The sequence below is a fragment of the Natator depressus genome, chromosome 9 (genome assembly GCF_965152275.1).
Source record: "Natator depressus isolate rNatDep1 chromosome 9, rNatDep2.hap1, whole genome shotgun sequence".
Classification (NCBI taxonomy): domain Eukaryota; kingdom Metazoa; phylum Chordata; order Testudines; family Cheloniidae; genus Natator; species Natator depressus.
In genome coordinates this window covers 98,733,818-98,755,115 of record NC_134242.1, presented here as the reverse complement: position 1 = coordinate 98,755,115, position 21,298 = coordinate 98,733,818, and the positions used below count along the sequence as shown (strand labels likewise).

Here is a 21,298-nt window from a genome sequence, read left to right as displayed (position 1 = left end):
AGATATCTACGTGAGTTAGGAGCCCGAGGCCCTTTGAAAGTCAACAGGATTCGGGCTGTTAACTCACATATTTTCTTTTGAAAGTCTCACTCCATACTTCTGTCAGAATTTTTCACCTGCTTTTATTCAGAACACCTAAAAACAACAGAGCAAGAGAAAGCAATGGAAATATTTTCTCTGTTTTCTTTTCTGTGTTTGCACCATTTTGTGATCAGTTTCACTGTTCCTTTATCTTTTCCCTGCTTATGTCTCTTCTGCACAGCAACAGGAGTCTAAATCTTTTTTAAAAAGTAGTGATTATAAAGCCACAGATTAGATGTGGGATTCAGTTCTGTTTTTGGCTAGATGGCTATGTTTATGGCTAGATCTTTAGAAGTAATGTCTTTCTTTAGTATTCATATTGGACTTTTTAAAACTCTGTACACATGACTTTTAGTTATGATTGTTGCCCATACTGTAGGTATCTTACTACCTCCTTCTACTAATGATGGTTGGATGTGCATATGTATTGGAGTGTCAGAAGTAAACATGAGACGCAGTCCTGAATCTAGCACCATGCCACTTTATACTAAGTAATTATGTACTGTCCCAGAGAATTGCCCAGCAACAGTGAGGACAGCTGATTAGAAACAGTAATCAGTTCACAAAGATCACATTAAACCTTCAGTACTAAATTTCTGATGCAATGGCTGTCAAAAATAATTTTTAGTCCGAACCAAAAGAAGCTTGATCTTCTGGCACTCTGTCAACTATTTCTGCATAGGAGAAGGCTGTCTTTTATGTTGAGAATAGTGTAGGACAGAAAACTGCAAGTTTGATAGGCTATAAAATATACTTTGAGCAAGATAGAACTCTTGTGGTGAAAGGTAAAACACCCAGCATAGTACACATGCATTTGTGTATATACATATAATTATAAATCATAAATTTTAGTTTTCCAGTAATGATTTTCCCCATATGTATTCTCTGAGGATTTGGTTTTTAAGCAGGGCACAGTCCTAATGAAACTCTTTGATGAAACATTCCATTAGGAGGAAAATTAACCTTTGCTCCAGGAAATAAAGAAATGGTGTAGTTTCAGTATGCCAAAAGTCAACTTAAATAAATTTTTGGGTGAATTTTAACCACTGTATGATGAAGAGAAGGAATTAGAGATGTCATATTGTAACTGTATAATTTTATATCATTACAGATTATTTCAGTTCCTGCTAATTCTAAAATTATAAATGACCTGTAAAATATTCTATAATAAATATTTATTTTCAGAGATTACTATGGGAGAAAACAGTTCAAGAGAGTTGGAAATTTTTCACACACATTATTAAGGGGACAATAAGATCAAACTATCCCACTGTGTAGGAAAGTTAGGAAGTAAGGATCTGAAACTCAAAAGAGAGTCTTGCAAAAAGTGGAAATAACACAACGAGATTAAATTAGCTAGAGACGTAAAGCATAACAAGAAAATATTCTACAAATACATTAGAAGCTAGAGGAAGTCCCAGGACAGGGTAGGCCCATTACTCAATGAAGGGGGGAAACAACAGAAAATGTGGAAATGGCAGAAGTGCTAGAAGACTTTTTTGTTTCAGTCTTCACCAAAAAGGTTGTTAGCATTGGATGTTTAATGTAGTGAATGCCAGTGAAAATGATGTAGGATCAGAGGCTAAAATAAGGAAAGAACAAATAAAAAATTACTTAGATGTCTGCAAGTCACCAGGGCCTGATGAAATACATCCTTGTATACTCAAGGAGCTGGCTCAGATATCTCCTCAGTCATTAGCGATTATCTTTGAAAAGTCATGGAAGATGGGAGAGATTCCAGAGGACTGGAAAAGGGCAAATATGGTGCCAATCTATAAAAAGGGTAATAAGGACAACCAGGGGAAATTGCAGATCAGTCAGCTTAACTTCAGTACCCAGAAAGATAATGGAGCAAATAATTAAGCAATCAATTTGCAAACACTTAGAAGATTATGAAGTGATAAGTAACAGCATGGATTTGTCAAACCAACCTGGTAGCTTTCTTTGATGGGGTAACAAGCCTTGTGGATAGCCGGGAAACAGTAGATATGGTATATCTTGACTTTACTAAAGTTTCATAATGTCTCACATGACCTTCTCATAAAGAAACTAGGGAAATACCGCCTCGTTGGAGCTACTGTAAGGTATAAGTTCTGGGTCTGGTTCTGTTAAATATCTTCATCAGTGATTTAGATCGGGGTCTCCGAACTTTTTGAATCGTGCACCCCCCAGGGCCAGCTCTAGGGAAGCAAAAAAAAAGAAAAGAGCTGCCGAAGAATCAAAGGTCCAGGAGCACTGCTGCCCGCCGTGCCGGCGGCGCGTCTCCTGCCACGCGCCCCCAGGGATGGTCTTGTGCACCCCCTGGGGTAAGCACACCCTACCTTGGAGACCACTGATTTAGATAATGGCATAGAGAGAACACTTATAAAGTTTGTGGACGATACCAAGCTGGGAGGGGTTGCAAGTGCTTTGGAGGACAGGATTAAAATTCAAAATGATCTGGACAAACTGGAGAAATGGCCTGAAGTAAATAGGATGAATTCCATAAGGACAAATGCAAACATCATTTTGGGCTGTAATAGCAGGAGTGTTGTACGCAAGACACAAGAAGTAATTCTTCCGCTCTACTCGGTGCTGATTAAGCCTCCACTGGAATATTGTGTCCAGTTCTGGGTGCCACATTTCAGGAAGGATGTAGACAAATTGGAGAAAGTCCAGAGAAGAGCAGCAAAAATGATTAAAGGTCTAGAAAACATGCGAGAAGATTAAAAAAATTGGGTTTGTTTAGTCTGAAGATTGGGGGGGAAGAGGGGCATAAGTTTTCAAGTACATAAAAGCTTGCTACAAGGAAAAGGGAGAGAAAATTGTTCTCTTTAACGTCTGAGGATAGGATAAGAAGCAACAGGCTTACGTTGTAGCAATGGCAGCTTAGGTTGGACATGAGGAAAAACTTCCTAACTGTCAAGGTGGCGAAGCACTGGAATAAATTGCCTAGGGAGATTTTGGAATATCTATCATTGGAGATTTTTAAGAGCAGGTTAGACAAACACCTGTCGGGCATGGTTGTAGATAATACTTAGTCCTGACATGAGTGCAGGGATCTGGAAGGATTCTAAGTTTAAAGAAGCTGCTACCTTATTGTGTCACCGGAGTGCGGTGTCTGCACCTGCAATGCCTGTCTTCCTCTGTAGAAATAGTTTCCTAACATCATCTTGTACAAGGGACAGAACAGTGAATATGGTGTATTCAGCAGCGTGGTCTATAGTAGGCTTCCCAGAGTTGTGCACATTGCAGCTGAAGCATGTATAATCTATATCTCCATGCTAATAAATAGACAAGAGCTGCTCAGGCCCTGGGGGGGGGAAACAGTAACATAAACACATGCTGAATCATAGAATATCAGGGTTTGAAGGGACCTCAGGAGGTCATTTAGTCCAACCTCCTGCTCAAAGCAGGACCAATTCCCAGTTTTTGCCCCAGATCCCTAAATGGCCCCCTCAGTGATTGAACTCACAGCTCTGGGTTTAGCAGGCCAGTGCTCAAACCACTGAGCTATCCTCCCCACCCCGGTAGAGGGAGTAGAGGTTAGTAGCAAAACTTATTTTCAGGCTTAAATGATCCCCTTTACTGGTGTTGGATTTGTTTGCATAAGAAATCTAATTGGCAATACAGATTACTAATACTGTTTGATATTTATTTCAGTTTGAAAAAGGTGGTGTATTAATGTAACTTTGACTAAATTATCTCTATCCTGGTATTGCAATTTTAAATAAAAAAAATTTCTAGGGCATATAATACTATCATGATGCACCTTTTTCTAACCTGCAGTTGCTTTATAGTTCCTAGAGAGAATTTAACAACTGGTGGTCTCTTTGCTTTGAATACAGTGACAGAGTGCATGGCCAAAGATTCTCAGCCTTCTTTGGATCTGGCAAGCGCAACCAGTGGAGATAAAATAGTTACTGCACAGGTTAGTGAACTGTTCTATTATTATGCATTGTGGTTATCTGGAGTCGCATTCATGTATCCGGGCCCCATTGTGCTAGACACTGCATGTGTGTGTACACAGACAAAACGAAAAGATAGTCCTTGCCTACAAATGAAGTAAAATCTTTGGATGACCTTAATAAAGTATTTAGAAATCGTACCGAATGGGTTCATTTAAATAGGCACTTTCACATCATAACAAACTTGGAGGAATCAAAGGTCTACATATGTGTAGCTAATATTGTATAAAATACAATGCAGCAAAAGGAGAATTAAAATAATAGTGACAGCATGTTTTTAATTCTTGACCGTCCTTTAATGCAGATAGAGCCTCCCACAAGTGCCTCCTGTGTCCTCGAGCTGACTACAGGTAGCAGTGCACTTAAATGCTTTCCCTTCCTTCTCCAGGTTCTCTCTAACCCCACCTACCTTCATCCCAACTAGTCCTGGGGAGAGCCAATTACAATAGAAAATACATTGACTTCGTCAATATTTTTTAGTACATCTCTTGCCAGTGAAGGGTTTTTGTGTCTGAATAATTTTCTGTCTCCCAATCCACCTTTTGTTTGATTATACAGTAGATTTTTGACAAAGTTGCTGCAGCTGAAATTGTGTCCAAATTCACCTTAGAGTTAACTCCATTATAGCCAGTGAAGTTGCCCAGGGATTTGTTTGATCCTGAACTTTCACCACAGGACGTAGCAAGAGAAAATGAGAGAATCGGAAAGTCACTTAAATATAAGCACAATCACCCTTGGGTGGGATAAAGGCAAGGGAAGCTATTCGATCTTGGGGCCCAATCTTTCACAAGTGCTCAGCATCCACACCTCTTTAACAGAAGTCAGTTGGAGCTGCAGGTGCTCAGCACTTGCAAATACCAGTATTGTGTATGTGGCAGGCAATCTGTATAGCTCTTCGTTCAGAGTTTAATTTCAGAATACTTTATTTATAAACATTACATGTACATTTTTCAAATGGAAAATGATTATCTTTATTTTTCTGGAAATATCCTGTAATGTAATTGCCGATTTGCACTTCTGGAATTATAGTGAAACTAATATACTGAAAGAATGTTTGAAATATATGCATATTAATATATGTATTTACATATATCTATGCACACACACAACTGCAGGAAAATGGAAAATCAGCTGATGGACAAACAATACCAAATGAATTGCTTGGACCACAAAGACCCAGATCTAACTCTGGAAGAGAACTCACAGATGAGGTATTACTAGCACGTCTACCCAGTTTTCTTGTGTGTGCTTTTTCTTTGCAGTTTCAGAGATGGGTTAGAATAGTCATGTTTCATCACCCCTGCTCATGCACTGTTGAACCATGATATCCTGAGGTGGGGAAAAGGAAGGTGCGGTAGGAATGGTGCAGAGCAACACTATTTTTCTTCACAGGTTAGGCGTTCCAGTGAATCAAGGGCTGTGAATGCTCACAAAGTGTTTAAATGCCTCTGTGTTGAGCGCACTGGAATTCCAAGAGTGTTTGGCTGCATATTTTATTAGAAGATAGAGTATTTTCTGTTATACTTATGACTAAGGGTATGCTTATGTTATGGAATCCGTGACTTCCAAAGACCTCTGTGACATTTTCTGCTTCAGCCCCTGGGGCTGCGGGACAGGAGCTGGCAGCCAGCGGGGCCCCGGCAGGTTTCCAGCCACAGGCAACAGCCTCATCAGGGTCCCCCTTCAGGTTTCCAGCCACAGACAACAGCCTCCTCAGGGTTTCCCTGCAGGGTTTCAGTGATGGGGGGCCCTCCTCAGGGTTCCAGCGACTCACCGAGGACAGCCTTGCGGGGAGGGGGAAGAACCCTGCAGTTCCCAGCCACCATGGTCGCAGGGGAAACCATGGAGCTGCAGCAGCAAAAGTCACAAACAGGTCATGGCTTCCCTTAATTTTTGTTTATTGCCCATGACCTGTCCGTGGCTTTTCTAAAAATAACCATGACAAAATCTTAGCCTTACTTATGACTTATATTCTTGTGTGTATTCTTGTCCGTTCTGACGTTATAGGATTCCCTCCCCTCATAAATAGGCACTAGCTGTCTTGTTGTTGGAATAACACTGTAAGCTTTGTGTTTTCTTCATGCCTGTCGCTTATGTATCTCTTTCTTCATTCCATACCTTAAATTTGTACTAGTTATTGCAGCAAAATTTTAGATTCCATTCATAAGAGCATAAGAATGGCCATACTGGGTGAGATCAATGGTCGACCTAGCTCAGTATCCTGTCTTCCGACAGGTTTCAGAGTAGCAGCTGTGTTAGTCTGTATCCGCAAAAAGAAAAGGAGTACTTGTGGCACCTTAAAGACTGTCAAATTTATTTGAGCATAAGCTTTCATGAGCTACAGCTCACTTCATCGGATGCATGCAGTGGAAAATACAGTGGGGAGATTTTATATACGCAGAGAACATGAAACAATGGGTGTCACTATACACACTGTAACGAGAGTGATCAGGTAGGGTGAGCTGTTACCAGCAGGAGAGAAAAAAAACCTTTTGTAAGTATAATCAAGGTGGGCCATTTCCAGCAGTTGGACACTTCCGACAGTGGCTGATGCCAGATGCTTCTAAGGGAATGAATAAAATAGGGCAATATATTGAGAGATCCATCCCATTGTCCAGTCCCAGCTTCTGGTAGTCCAAGGTTTAGGGACACCCAGATCATGGGGTTGCATCCCTGCTATCCTGGCTAATAGCAATAGGTGGACCTGTCTTTAAAATTATTCTTTCTTGCATTGCTTTCCCCCACTCCATTCTCAAACAAAGTAGCATCATGAGTGGGACTTCCAGCAAGTTTAACTTGTCATACATCTAAAAAAGACGGAGGAAAATCTTTCTTCAGATCAAATTAACATCTTCGTAGTGTCATTAGGAAACATATGGCTTATTAATAAACTAAAAAAATGAATGGTGGCATGAATAAGCCAACCTAGAACTTAATCATTGCTGTCATGGGATGACAGACCATGTCTAGGACATCAGTAGGTTAAAGTGCCTTTCAAAAGGTGTCCTTGTTTTGTCCTGACTAGGACTCAACTGTTCTAGTCCACAGGGCCCCCTGGTGAATAGAAGTTGGCAGTAGGCAGATAAGATGGTCCTCTCTCTTTTCCATTTGGACATAAACCTAAAGTAAAGTTTGAAGAGAAGGATTTCAGAATTTTGAAATTTGCATCTTATCCAATCTGCTCCCTTATTCAGTTTTCTAACTGTATAGCGGTACAATTGGCTATTAAATAGGGCAGTATCAGTTACCAAATGTCGATTAAGAAATTGAAGGTAGTTGAATTTGCATGTTGTAAAACAGAAGACAAGTTAGGTCTGTGTTCTGCAGAGGTCACATAGAATGCTTCCCTTCACATATCTAAAATCTGTAACTCTACCCGTATAATCCAGTTAGTTGTGTCCTTTCTTTAAAGTGCTATCATTAGCATTCTACATGTCTAAATCAAGACAATTTATGAAAAAATGGTTCATATAATACAGTATTGTAAGGTATAGAGTGTACTGCAGAATTTCCCAGTAAAAACCACATACAAAATATTCTGGTATATAAGGTCCTTTTTTCTTTAGAATCCTCTAAAATCATTAAGTCTCAGGACTTAAGGCACCCTCATTAATGTCAGATTCTTCATATTTTCTTTACTGCAGGAAATTCTAGCGAGTGTAATGATAAAGAACCTTGATACTGGTGAAGAAATACCATTGAGCTTGGCAGAAGAAAAACTGCCACCAGGCATTAACCCCCTGACATTACATATCATGAGGAGAACTAAGGAATATGTCAGGTATGAATGAAAATGGCTTCTAGCTGTTCATCTTGGATAGCTTGTGATATATTCTAATATTGCTGTTTTGTTTCTATGCTCATTATTTTGTTTAAAGCCTTTTTTAACGGAAGTAAGGAAGTATGTTTCAACCCATCCATCTGTTTGTGTTGTGTATAATTTGAATGCTGTTACCTGGTTCTCTCTGACATTAGCTTATTTAATTAGGTAACAGAGGATATCGAATGAAATACTGTATTTTTAGGATAACCGACTACTGGACAATAAATCTCTGACTGGATCTGCAGGTGTTCAGCATCTCTGAAAATCAGCCTTAACTCCAAACCAAACAGCAGTAAATATGCATAATGTTGTGTTGCTTCTGACCTGAACTGAATGCATTTTATTATATCCCAATAATAGGTGCCTAAGAAGTAGTTAAAATAAATTTATAGGAGAATAAATATTAAGAGGTCATTCATGCTTTGAAATTCTATGGGCACAATTACAGTTGAGTATTCTACAGTCTCCATCCTATTTAAGCAGGTTTATAATTTCTCCTTTGAGTTCTTGAATAAGTTCGGAGATTGTTGTCAATTGACCTTATGGTAAACTGTCGCAGATACTTGATGCTGATCAGCAAGTCATATTTTAATGCAGAGATTTCTAAGCCCTTAGCATAAATGTCAGATAGGAATTTGAACACTTGTCCTGTTTATAAATACGTATAGCATTGGACAAAATAATTTTCAGACAGCCACATAAACTTCTGTGTGCGAAATTTTGCTTTGCATTATTTCTTCCTTCAGTATTGGCTTTCTTAGATACATATTTGCTTAACATCTACAATTGGAAACAAAGTACCATAATGGAACAGAAGCATCCGTAACATGTTGTGAAACAATAAAAAGTTGTTATACGTACAAATAATTCGTTAGCGAGTTCACGTATTTAGTCTGCTTCAGACATTTTTCAAAACACAGACGAGAAAGAATGTGGCCTTTCAGGATATTTGAATGTACTTAAGGTAATAGATAACATGTACCTTGAATTGGTCGCTCTGGAGAGAGATGTGTATGCAGTTTGTCTTAATCAAGATACCTAATGCATTGTATCTGCTGACTACAGCTATTGCTTGCTGAACACGATGCTGAACTTTATTGGAGGATGTTGAACTTACTAATGGACTCCTAAATCAAGAGCTATCAAGATGTGTGATATAAGTAGGAATCTAAAGATATGGTTTAATGCTTAATAGAATGATGCTAGCACTTTAATTTGTGTTAAGAGCTGTTACAGTATTTTGCATATAACAGTGTATATTTCACAGCAATGATGCAGCACAATCTGATGATGAGGACAAAATGCAGACACAGCAAACTGATTCTGATGGAGGAAGGTTAAAACAAAAAACGTAAGACTTTAGGCCTCTTGTTTCACTGTTTTATGTAAACTACCAGTGTCTTTAGAAGTACAAATGTTTTTTGTTTTCATGTAATGATCTGTACTCTGGTCACAACTTGTCCCCCCCTTTCATGTTTCAAAATGACTTCAGGACACAGATCTGAAATCAGTTATGACTACTACTACATATTAAAAATAGGTACCTATATTTTACCCTAATTAAATTACTGATGCTTACGAGCAAAAAAGCTGAACCAGCAGGTTTAAAACAAACAGAAGGAAGTTCTGCTTCACACAACACACAGACAACCTGTTACTCATTGCCAGGGGATGTTGTGAAGGTCAGAAGTATAACTGGGTTCAAAAAATAATTAGGTAAGTTCATGGAGTATAGGTCCATCAGTGGCTGTCAGCCAAGATGATCAGGGACGCAACCCCATGCTCGGGGTATCCCTAAGCTTCTGACTGCCAAAGCTGGGACTGGACAGCAGAGGATGGATCACTAGATAACTGTCCTGTTCTGTTCATTCCCTCTGAAGCATCGGGCACCAGCCACTGTTGGAAGACAGGGTAATGGGCTAGATGGACCATTGGTCTGACCTAGTATGGCTGTTCTTTATATTAAGATGTAAAAATACAAATGGAAAGAAAACACTTTATTTCAAACCCAAAATGTTTTAGGGTCACAAATTGTAAATACTGTATGTGATTGGTTTTCTGTGCATGGCATGAGTGGTGAAAAAATATCCTTGCATTTTAAGGACTCAGCTGAAAAAGTTCTTGGGCAAATCAGTAAAGAGGGCAAAGCATCTTGCTGAAGAATATGGTGAACGTGCTGTAAATAAAGTTAAAAGTGTTCGAGATGAAGGTCAGTGAAATAGAATCATTATCTAATAGATCTGAATCTTGTGTATCTCTTGGGACAAAAGCCAGCTGTATAAGGGAATCTGGGATTTTCCTTTGAGGGGAAAATTAAAAATGAATTATGCTCCCACCAAATAGCTTCAACATAATGCGGGTTCTCGAGGCTGAGGTCTGTCTTGCAGTTCTCTGTATGATCTGACAGATGAATACTTCAGGGGTGGTTTTGTTTGCTTCCTTTGTGGTGTTAGTGTTTCTTACACAGTACAAACAGCTGTGGGGAGGGTGGCAGGAGCTGAATAATGATTTAAGTGTAGCATAAAAACTAGCCTATAGATGTACAGGAAATACAGGGGATTTAAAGACATTTAATCAATATATATACTTAATAAAAATATAAAGAATTATGCTTGGTGGTTCTTCTAGTGCTGGTCCCCATGTGTATTCCACACCCGGGTGTGCATGCACCCGAGACTAGAGATTTGTAGCAGGGAGTGCTCTTTGATCTGTGCATGCACAGTTGGTTTCCCCATGCTCCAAACCCTGGGCATAAAGGGTGGCATGGACCAATGCCACTCCAGTTCCTTCTTACCACTTCACGGCCTGAGTCAGAATTCTGTGTCGACTATGGTCTTCCTCTGCTTTCAATATCTATAAGTGGTCTCAAACTGTGAGCAGCATTAACCTGGAGTAGAGGCCAAATCAGTTAAGCCTAAGAAACCCTCTCATAAGAGTGAGGAGTATAACCACAGGCATAAGGACAGCTTCCCCATCCGCATCTGCCCCTAAGAGAAAGCATCCCTCCCCATCCCAGTACACGCTGGGTGAGTCTGTGTGCAGATCATAAGGAATTAGGTCCTCCTAAACCTATCCAAAAAGGAAAGGTGCAACTGAAGAAGGATCTGACAATACCGGCTCTGGCCCACAAGCCAAAAGATCAGCACCCACTGCTCCTGTCTGGGAGCTTCACGCTGGACCCCATTCGACAGTTCTGTCACACTCCAAGTGGGATCCTCAGATTACCAGGTCATTAGAGGCTCTGGATCTGTCCGTTCCCATCTCAGGAACTCCAGGTAGGACTAAAACCTTTTCCTCGCCCGAAGATCTTTTCCCTCTGCCCTATCTACAGTCTCCTCTTCTGTCAGCTTGTTCCTCCTTAGAGACATTTCGACACCACAAGAAACCCTCTCAGAGAGAAGATCCTCCCCTACTGCATCCGCAAGTCACAGTATTCTCCACCGGCACAGTTGGTAGAACAGGAGCCTACCCTTTCAACAGATGGAGCCGAAGCTCCAGATGAGCACACCGATTACACAACTATCAAGCACTGTTAGCAAAGTACAGTTTCCTAAATTACTCTGAATTTCTGGAATTCAGAGACAAATATCCTCAGGAAGGCAGAGCTCAGCTCCAAGCTCTTATTGATGAAGGCAGGTTGTTGGCATCATTCCAAGCAGCTGTGGATGCAGCTGATACTGTGTCTATTGCCATCTCCACAGCCTTAGTCATGAGGCATGAATCGTGGCTTCGCTTGTCAGGATTCCCCATGGAGGTCCAGAATACCATCAAGGACTTGCCCTTTGAGTCTAATCTCTACAATGAGAAGACCAACGAATCACTACACTCTCTTAAGAACTCTAAATAAGCAGGAAGCGGAGGGTTTTCCTACACCCTGGTCCCAAAGAGGAAACACTTCAAGCAAACCTACAGGCCATGACCTCCTCCCCCACAAGCATTTATCACCGGCTCCCTTATGAACTACCACTCAAGCAACAGGGTTCAGGGACCCAGGTACGTGGCTTCTTCCACTTCTGTGATCACTGCCCAGGCCCACCTACCATGTAAGGATTTCTTTGATGGATCACTCAAGGACTGTATAGCAATATTTGATGCCATGACATAGTGCCCCCAGTCTTTTGGTGGCCGCCTTACCTACTTTGTTCACAACTGGAGGGCAGTAGCAAGAGACAAGTGGGTACTAGATGTCATCCACTCCAGCAGCACAATCAAATTTATTTCACCTCCCACCACAAACCATCTTCCCAGCCTCTTCTCAGGGATCATACTCATGAGAAGATTCTTCATCAGGAGGTGAAACTTCAGGAAGGGGCCATAGAACAAGTGCCACCACAACATCAAGGGAAGGGGTTCTACTCTCTATATTTCATAGTTCCGAAGGAAGACAAAGGATGAAGACCAATTCTTGATCTACATCAACTAGATATCTTATTTGCAAATCAAAATTTCTCATGGTAATCCTGGCAGAAATAATTTCCTTGCTGGAGAACACATGGTTCCTGGCCCTCGACATGAAAGATGCATGCTTTCTTGTGCATATTTACCAGTCCCACAGAAGATTTCACAGATTCATGATAAGACAAGAGCACTACCAGTTCAGAGTACTCCCATTTGGGCTGGCAATAGCACCCAGGGTCTTCACGAAAGTCCTCTCTGTGGTGGTGGCAGAGTATGACACCCTGTAGCTCATGTTCACCACTTGCATGGTTGGTATGTGCTGTACAAAGCATGCCTTATGAGGTATCATTCGAAAACTCATAAGCTACTGAGCATCCTTAGCCTATTAATGTGTATCGTATATGCAGTTATGAGACTTTGCTGTAATGTACTGAAACATGCGGTGAGTCTGGGGAACGTCCGCAGACTAGGTCCTTAAAGATAACAAAAGGATTGTCAACAAAGACCTTGCATGTTGTCTCTGAATATGCCTCAAAAGTCCTTGCTCACACCTTCTGTGTAACAAAAGTGACCATTCACCTGAAAGATGTCTCTACTCTCACGTACACCACAGACTGTCTGCACCCCAGCAGGGGGTGGGGGTGTTAAAATAAGAGACAATGGCTTCCCCATTTACCTCTCCTCCCCCACCTCAGACGCATGGAAACAAGATCATTCAGAAGACAAAGAGAAGCATCACTGATGTGTGAGGGGTGGTCCCAGCCTGCGAAATGCGTTGCAGCTTATGGTAGCCTGGGTAAAGTTCAGGAATTAGATTGCGATTTTATCATTTTATTTCCTTTTGTAACCAATTCCGACTTTTATGCCATTATCACTTACAATCTATCTTTAGTTAATAAACTTGTTTTAATATTTTAATCTAAGCCAGTGTTTTGAGTGAAGTGTCTGGGGGAATCTCTACTCAGGTTAACAGAGGCTGTGGCATGATCATTTCCTTCAATTAAATGAACTAATTAATGAGCTTACAGTTACTCCTACTTAACGTTGTGTTGTTGTTACGTTGCTGATCAATGAGGGAACATGCTCGTTTAAAGTTGCACAATGCTCCCTTATAATGTTGTTTGGCAGCCGCCTGCTTTGTCCACTGCTTGCAGGAAGAGCAGCCCATTGGAGCTGGCTGGTGGGGGCTTGGAACCAGGGTGGGTCAGCCGCCCCCCTATCAGCTCCCCTAAGTTCCCTGTGCGGCAGCCCCCCAGCAGGCTATCAGTTGCCGGCAGTTCAGGTGTTCCTCCCCCATTGCCCTGTGCTGCTCCTGCCCTCTGCCCTGGACCTGCTCCCCGGAGCCTCCTGCTTGCTGGGGGCATGGGGGAGAAAGAGGGGTGCTAATGTCAGGGTGTCCCCCTCCCCCTGCTCTTGTACCGCATCTTTACAGAGCTGGGGGGACACAACAGGGCTCAGGACTGAGGGAGCTTGCTGGCAGCAGCTGCTGTCTCAACTTGCTGATCTACTTAAAAAGGCAATGTACTTAGAGTGGGGTCAGTGTACTTAAAGGGGTAGTGTGTGTGTGTCTCGCGTGCTCTTTCACACTCACAGCCACACAGCACTTTGGAAAGTGGAGGGAGTGGTGTGCTCCAGGGGGATAGCGTGGGTTCATCATCACATTCGGTTTCCACAGGGACTGTTTGCTGCCACTGCAATGCAGTGTCTTCTCCCTCCATTCGTGCTGCCTTGTAGAGCGTGCGGCTACATTAACAATGTGTTGATCCCTGAGGGCTCAGCCAAGTGCTAGTTCATCGTTTAGCAGTAAGGCATTCCCTGGGAAATATCCCACCCTCTGACTCCACCACCTCAACCAAGCTTCACAATCATTGCTGTGTACAGTATCACACAGTTTTAAACAATTTTTGTGTGTATAAATAAAATATAGCATTTTGTCTGGTGAAAAAAATTTCCCTGGAACGTAACCCCTCCCCCCCCCCCATTTACATTAATTGTTATGGGGAACTTGGATTCGTTTAACATCATTTCGCTTAAAGTAGCATATTTCAGGAACATAACTACTACAACGTTAAGCGAGGAATTACTGTACTCTGATCAAGGGGGTGTTCAGCAGTGTAAGTAGATTAGTGTTCTTCCTTTCAGATTAGATTTAGACACACTAATACAGTAATAACCTTGTCCTGTATGTGAAATCTTCAGAACTCATTGCTAAAAGAATCACAATTAATTCAAAAGCAAAATAATCTTCTGTTCCAAGAAAAATGATGGAGAAATGCACGCTGCTGGGATCATTGCTATCTAATGTACACAGTTGTGTTGTGTTCTGCTTAGTGTTCCATACTGACCAGGATGATCCCTCTTCAAGTGATGATGAAGGAATGCCATATACAAGGCCAGTTAAATTCAAAGCAGCACATGGTTTCAAGGGACCTTTTGACTTTGAACAAATAAAAGTAGTTCAGGATCTCAGTGGTGAACATATGGTAAGTTTCTTTTTGGTGTCAAGTTCCACTTTGATGTAAATGGAGAGAATACTTCTGCTTGCTGAGTGTGGTCAGTGTGAAATCCAAGTGTATCTTCAGATTATGAAATAACAGAGTAGGGAGACAGAGGCATTAAGACTTATTTCTTCTGTCTTATCTATGGGTGAGATTCTACAAATGAATTTGTCTGGACTCATTCCTAACCCCCCAAGGAGCTATTTGCAGGATGTAGCCCTGTATATGCAGCAGCTAATGCTGTTCCGTTGCTCCAGTTAGAAGAGTATTATGCTGCTTTCTCATACTCTTGATCTGAATGTTCTTGTGGGAACTGGGAGGCAAGAATCTCCTGCTCTGGAGACGAATCAGGGTTGTGTAGTGAAGGAGGCTGTTGTCTCTAAGACCTTTGCTTCATTTGTTACAGAGGTGTAGTGCACGTGGCAGGGGACTGTAGAAAGAAAAAGGAGTGTCTCATAAGGCAGTTGAATGGTGCCCTGGAGAACTGGATTCTATCCCTGCCTCTGCCACAGTGTTCCTGTGTGGTGCAAGTCAAGTCACTTAAACTAGACTCTTCACGGAGGGTCACTAATTGTGCAATTTTCCTGTGCTTTGAACATATCAAGTTCTGTATAACACTATATATTCTGAAAAACCAAGCGGTGGTTATCTCAACTGGGGCACCCAGAATTAGTGGATACTTTTGACCTTAATCTCTCTATGCCTCTGTAAAATGTGTATAATAATAACCACTCATCTCCCAAGGGTATAACATAATTTCACCAATGTTTGTGAAGCACTCTGATAGAGTGGTGATGCCATAGACAAGCTGATGAGAAGTTGTTAATTCTGTGATCCTCGCGGAGTTTCGAATAGCAAGCAGGAAATAAGGCATGGGGCCACATATTGAATAATGAGGAGAAATAAAAATTGAATAGCTGCACTTCAAGTGAACACTGTCCATCCTGTGCACTGAATGAAGCAGAGGTCCTGTGTAAAAAGTAGTATGTGATGATGTAATTACAGACACTGTCATAATGTGTGAGTTTAGGGGGAAACAAATTAAGATTGCCCAGGCAACCTTAATTCTGGTGTTTCCTAACTTCTTGGGGCTTAACTTCACGATCTTAATAAAATGTTCTTTTAACATGATGGTGTGTATATGTGCCTATTAATATGCTAGTTCTGGTCTGGAAAAAGATACTTACATTGTTTTATTGTGAACTCTTATTTTGACAGGGTGCTGTTTGGACAATGAAATTTTCTCACTGTGGCAGATTACTTGCATCAGCTGGACAGGACAATGTAGTGAGAATATGGGTTTTAAAGAATGCTTTTGACTATTTCAATAACATGCGACTGAAATACAATACAGAAGGTACCTCTCCATTTCTCACTGGTATTTTAGGGGCATTAGAAATTCTAGAACTATCTAGAGTTTTTCTTGTATTTAAAAAAAAAAGTTCTACTTAAATAGTTTCTAACTTGCTGGCTTTTAATCTGTGTTCTAGGTCGTGTGTCTCCCTCCCCATCTCAAGAGAGCCTGAATTCTTCAAAGTCTGATACTGATGCAGGGGTATGTGTACCAGATAGTGTATGAGTTTTGTAAGCAATGTGTTTCTCTAATGCTATAGATTTGCACTGCTTTAATCCAAAAAGCATGCCCCAGCTCCAGAGGAGTTCAAACTCGGAAGTGTCAATTCTTCAGTCTAATTCTACATGGTCTTTTGCGGGAGTTTCCCCTCAATAAGAATGCAGGCTTGGATCCTGTGTGATAGGACTCAAACATTTATTCACTCAGTCAAAAACTAAGATCTGATTGAAGATGTTTAGTCAATGTGTGCGTGTGATACAGGCAAAAAATAAGAGCAAAACTAGATAACTTGTTACAGTCTGCACATCTTCATTTTGATATGTTATTAATTAAAGCTAGTCCCTCAGTGGATCTTTGAGCTGAATGCTGGAAGTAATTAAATACAGATAACATTGAATTTCTCACCTGGCAATTTCTTTCACAACTTTATTTAAAAATTAGTCTGACACTGTATCCTTAATTCTCACTTAAGACTAAGATTTAGTCATGGGCATTTTTAGTAATAGTCATGGACAGGTCATGGGCCGAGAGTTTTTATTTATTGCCCAGGACCTGTCCATGAATTGTACTATAAATACCTGTGACTAAATCTTAGGCGCTTTGGGGGCGTCTCAGGGCCCCGCCGCTGCTCTGCAGGGTGGGGGGCAGCCTGAGCAGCTGGCTCCACAGCACCGCTGCTGCTCTGCGGGGGGGGGGGGGGGGGGGGACGAGCAGCTGGCCCCAGGGCCACCCTTCATTCTCACGGGTGTGTGTGTGTGGGGGGGTGTGAGTGAGAGAGAGAGGAGGGAACAAAAAACAAGGTAAGTTTTAAGAATGGTGTATGTTTATAATAGATATGTGTGCATACCCATTGTTTCATTTATTTATACAGTTACATAAACTGAATACTGCTTAGCCAATAAATCAGAATTGACCTGCCTTAAATATGCAGTATGTATTTAGACAATGTCATTTTAATCTATTCAAATCAGTTAAGTACAATAATAAGCATTAAAGTCCTGTGATTGACATTTGAGTTTTTACCACAATTACTAACGAAGTATACTGCAGTAACATTAGTTCATGCTCAGTTTCCCAGTTTGTCTGTAACTGCACTGAGTGTTTTAAAATCTTTTCTGAAAATGTATTCTAGCTTAAAAAAAGGGAATGTCATCTTTTGGTAAATCCATACCAGCATCGTAGACCACATCAGTGCTCCTGTGGGTGTGTGTTCTGAGACCTAGCTTTTAATCAAAGGTCCTATGCAGAAGCCAACTATTTTCCTTTCATTTTGCCTTTGTTTATTGCTGAAAAGCTCACGTATCACTGCAGTCTCTAAATACCCCTTCCCGGTAAGCACTAGGAACCTTCATGTTTTTTATTTAGAATTTTTTATCCTTAATTGGGCAGTGAAAAAGTACAGTCAGTGAAATGTTAATAAAACACAATGTCTAAAACCCCAGGTTATGCATCCTAAAAAAGTGTTTGACTAATGGAATTGCTTATCTGCCTTCTCCCCCTGTTGTAATGAAAAGCGCTGCAGTGTTTGACACTTTAGAATAACCAAAAATTCGAAATGTATGGCAGAACTTTGTGCGTTTTAGAGTAGTGTAGTTGTAAACTCAGTACACTGCTTATAGCACCATGTAATTTATTTTGAATGTTCAAATAACTGACATGAATCACTTATTTCTCGAATACTTGGTACTTAGGTTTTATATCTGTGCTCAGATATCTGCGGCACATCTGCATATCAGAAACAGTAACAATATGTTCTGTTACCATGGGTTTTTTCTGCTGCATTGATTGATTTTTGGTATATTTATATCTGATAGGTTTGCAGTGGAGCTGATGAAGACCCTGATGATAAAAATGCACCATTTCGGCAGCGGCCATTTTGCAAATACAAAGGTCATACAGCAGATCTCCTTGATCTCTCATGGTCTAAAGTAAGACAGCTTTTGTGTAGACTATACAGAACTTTCCCTTTTCCCCCCGTGTTTTGCTGTGTTCCTTTTCTTGCACTTGCCTTTGGCACTTTATATCTAACCAGTGAAACAACTGATTATTAGCCTGTGGATATAGGCACAGCCCATTCGTGAATTTTCTGATAAATGTCTAAAACACGTTGTAGCTGGTTTCCTCTTGTCTCTCATAGAGTATCCAGCATAAGAACATTATCTCTCATTCTAGCTCCGCTGCAGTTTTCAGGGGGCCAGATTCTGAGCTGGTGTAAATTGGCATAGTGTCATTGGATTCAGGGAAGCTGTGCTGGTTTACTCTAGATGAGGATGTGATCGCAGAATATTCAGTACCTTCAGATTGGCCATCTCTGTGAGTTCTAGCTGTGTTGTCTGTGTTATATCTAAAATGTGATCTTAGCTGCTGTTCTGTGAAGAGCTTAGTTTATTGCACTCTTTTAATTATTATATTATGGCTCAGTCTGTGTTGGCAGGAAGCTGAGTCCATTTGTGGCTTTACGTAATCGTATGAAAGATGGCATGTCCCACCACTACTGGCTGTAGTTTGGTTATCTAAAAATGTTGCTCTTCCTCAGTCTCCCCTATTTTTAAAAAGAAGAAAACTGGTTATTTCAAACCTTTTTGACTGTTCACTGAAGAACTTAGGCTACACAGAGAGGAGGCAGGAATGATTGTTACTATTTTTCAGAGGTTGACTGGCACTGGTTGAATGAGTGTGGTTGAATAACAGCTAATAAAAAAAATTAAGTTGTAAATTCTTGCAGCTAATTGTGTAACCCTACTGACTTGTGTTGATGAGATCTTACTCACCATGGAGCTACTCATGTGTATAAGGGCTCAATAGCATAAGTAAAGGTGTACGAATGCAGTTGTTAAAGTTTTCCCAGTTTCCATATTTATTATTGGATTGTCTGGAAGCAACTTAGATTATAAAGATTCAGAAATCAAGATTTTAAATTTACCATTATCAAATCAAACACCTTAATTTCTGGAGGCCATTACATTTCTAACTCAGTTAAGGGCCTATATTAAAATCAAAGTAGTATATATTCAATACCTGGTACAGAACACACCTCGGGATCTTCCCAAGATACACAAACAAAGGAACCCAGGAAGACCCATCATATCTGGCTACAGTACTCCTACTGAAGGAATATCACGACTCATAGAAACTATCCTCAAACCACTCACCACCCAAAGGGCCAGCTTCCTCCAAGACAAAACTGACTTTCTCCAAAAACTCCACAAATTAACAACCTCCCTCAGAATTTATGTACAAGATAATAGACAACCCTCAGATATCCACCCAAAACACATCGCCAAATTCATCCATTTCATCCTCACCCATAACAATTTTATATTCAACAACAAATACTTTATTCAAACCCTGGGAAGAGTCATGGTTACTAGGATAACTTCTCAATATATCAACTTCTTCATGGCTCACCTTGAAGAATTTCTAGACAAATGCACCACAAAACCAGTAATATACCTGAGATACATCAGACGTTTTCATCCTCTGGACAGACGACTTGAGCTCCCTCATAAATTTCCACCACAACTTCAGCCACTAGCCATCCATTAAACTTTCTAGAACACACCCACACTAGCATCAGCTTCCTGGATGCCACAATCCACTTCAACAGTGGAACCCACGGATTACCACGCCTACCTTTTACAGATCCAGTAACCACTCCAAACAAACCAAGGCATCTGTTATTTACCAAGGCATACCAAGGCATCTGTTATTTAATTTGAGATGGGAGGGAAGGGGAATTTCCACTGATCTATTCTGTGGTTTCTGGTTCCTGCATTGTTGCTATTTTTGTCATCAGTACAATCCACTGTTCTTGTGCAAATTGTATAGTCCTTGAAGCCACTGCTGTATGTCTGCAGTTAAAATGAGAAAATCACCCAACCTTCAGCCTTGTATCACATTTTTAAAACCAAATTAACTTTTCTTGAGTTCTCTATACTGAAATAACAGAGCAACCTCTTAGGAATGCAGACATCTGGCCAAAGGAGACCAGGCAGTAGTCTCTCTGCCATCACCCTGGAGTTTTTCTTGTACCCATGCTGTTTTTTTCCCCAAATACTTTTTTAAGAACTAATTGTTATAACCATTTCATTGCCACTTTCATTGATATTTTTTCCTATTTTAAAAAAAAAATTCTACCTAAATTTCTTTTTGCACTGATTTAGGTAAGGCACAAATCAGTAAGTATTTTGGGTGAAAATGACATTTTTATGAAAAGATCAAATGTTAAGCATGATAGGAGGAAACGATTAAGTGGTCTGTGGGAGCTTATAAACAACTTCACTTGGTATCATTTTAGTCTTGAAGTGTGAAATTTACAAAGGATGAAACCTTATATGCATGCTCTCAGTAATCTTGTTTGGTAAATATCTTAAAAACCTACAGGCTGCACCTTTCAAATGCTGTGAAAATTATCCTGTTTAAGAACTGAAAATATTATAAAGAGAGATTATTATTTTTCTTCCATTTCGGTGAAAAGGAAAAGTTTATTCCTGATTATTCCTCTCCTGCAACAGCAACTTTGCAGTTCGTTTCTGTGGAGGTTATTTTGATGTCCTAAATGGGAACGGTTCTTGACTTTAAGGTGGGGAATAATCAGGAATAGATAAACTCTAAAATTTTCGTCCAAATTTTTCTAGTAATAAACAAAAGGCGGGGACAGAGTATGATATAGAAAAGGTTTTTAAGTGATTTTCAGAATTCTTCAAGAAATGTGGATACTTAAGAAAATAATTGTCGTTGGTAGGTGCCTCTGCACCCCATTTAGTAAGCTACTTGCTACTTCTGTTGTCTTTCCAGCCCCCCTCTGCCCCCTCCCCCCCCAAAAGGTATTGTATTAAAATAAGTGTTTGAGCATTAGCATTTGGGGCGGGGGGCCTTTCATTAATACTGAGTTTCTACTGGAGTGCTGTTACCTGGAAATCCATGTTATAATCTGAGCAGGAAATATTATATACCAAACTGCAGTTGTGCTGTGTAC

General features: G+C 40.5%; 1 protein-coding gene across 2 annotated transcripts in view; it reads left to right on the top strand.

Annotated features, from left to right (window-relative positions):
• The window catches only part of WDR44 (WD repeat domain 44), a 56,298-nt gene that overhangs the window by 24,185 nt on the left and 10,815 nt on the right, over positions 1-21,298 (top strand). For both annotated transcript variants that reach the window (XM_074962763.1, XM_074962762.1), the window contains exons 5-13: positions 3,909-3,991; positions 5,144-5,239; positions 7,673-7,809; positions 9,119-9,202; positions 9,954-10,060; positions 14,581-14,732; positions 15,966-16,104; positions 16,238-16,302; positions 18,135-18,248. In XM_074962763.1, the coding sequence (XP_074818864.1) occupies positions 3,909-3,991; positions 5,144-5,239; positions 7,673-7,809; positions 9,119-9,202; positions 9,954-10,060; positions 14,581-14,732; positions 15,966-16,104; positions 16,238-16,302; positions 18,135-18,248 (977 nt within the window). The remainder of the gene's footprint in view (positions 1-3,908; positions 3,992-5,143; positions 5,240-7,672; positions 7,810-9,118; positions 9,203-9,953; positions 10,061-14,580; positions 14,733-15,965; positions 16,105-16,237; positions 16,303-18,134; positions 18,249-21,298) is intronic.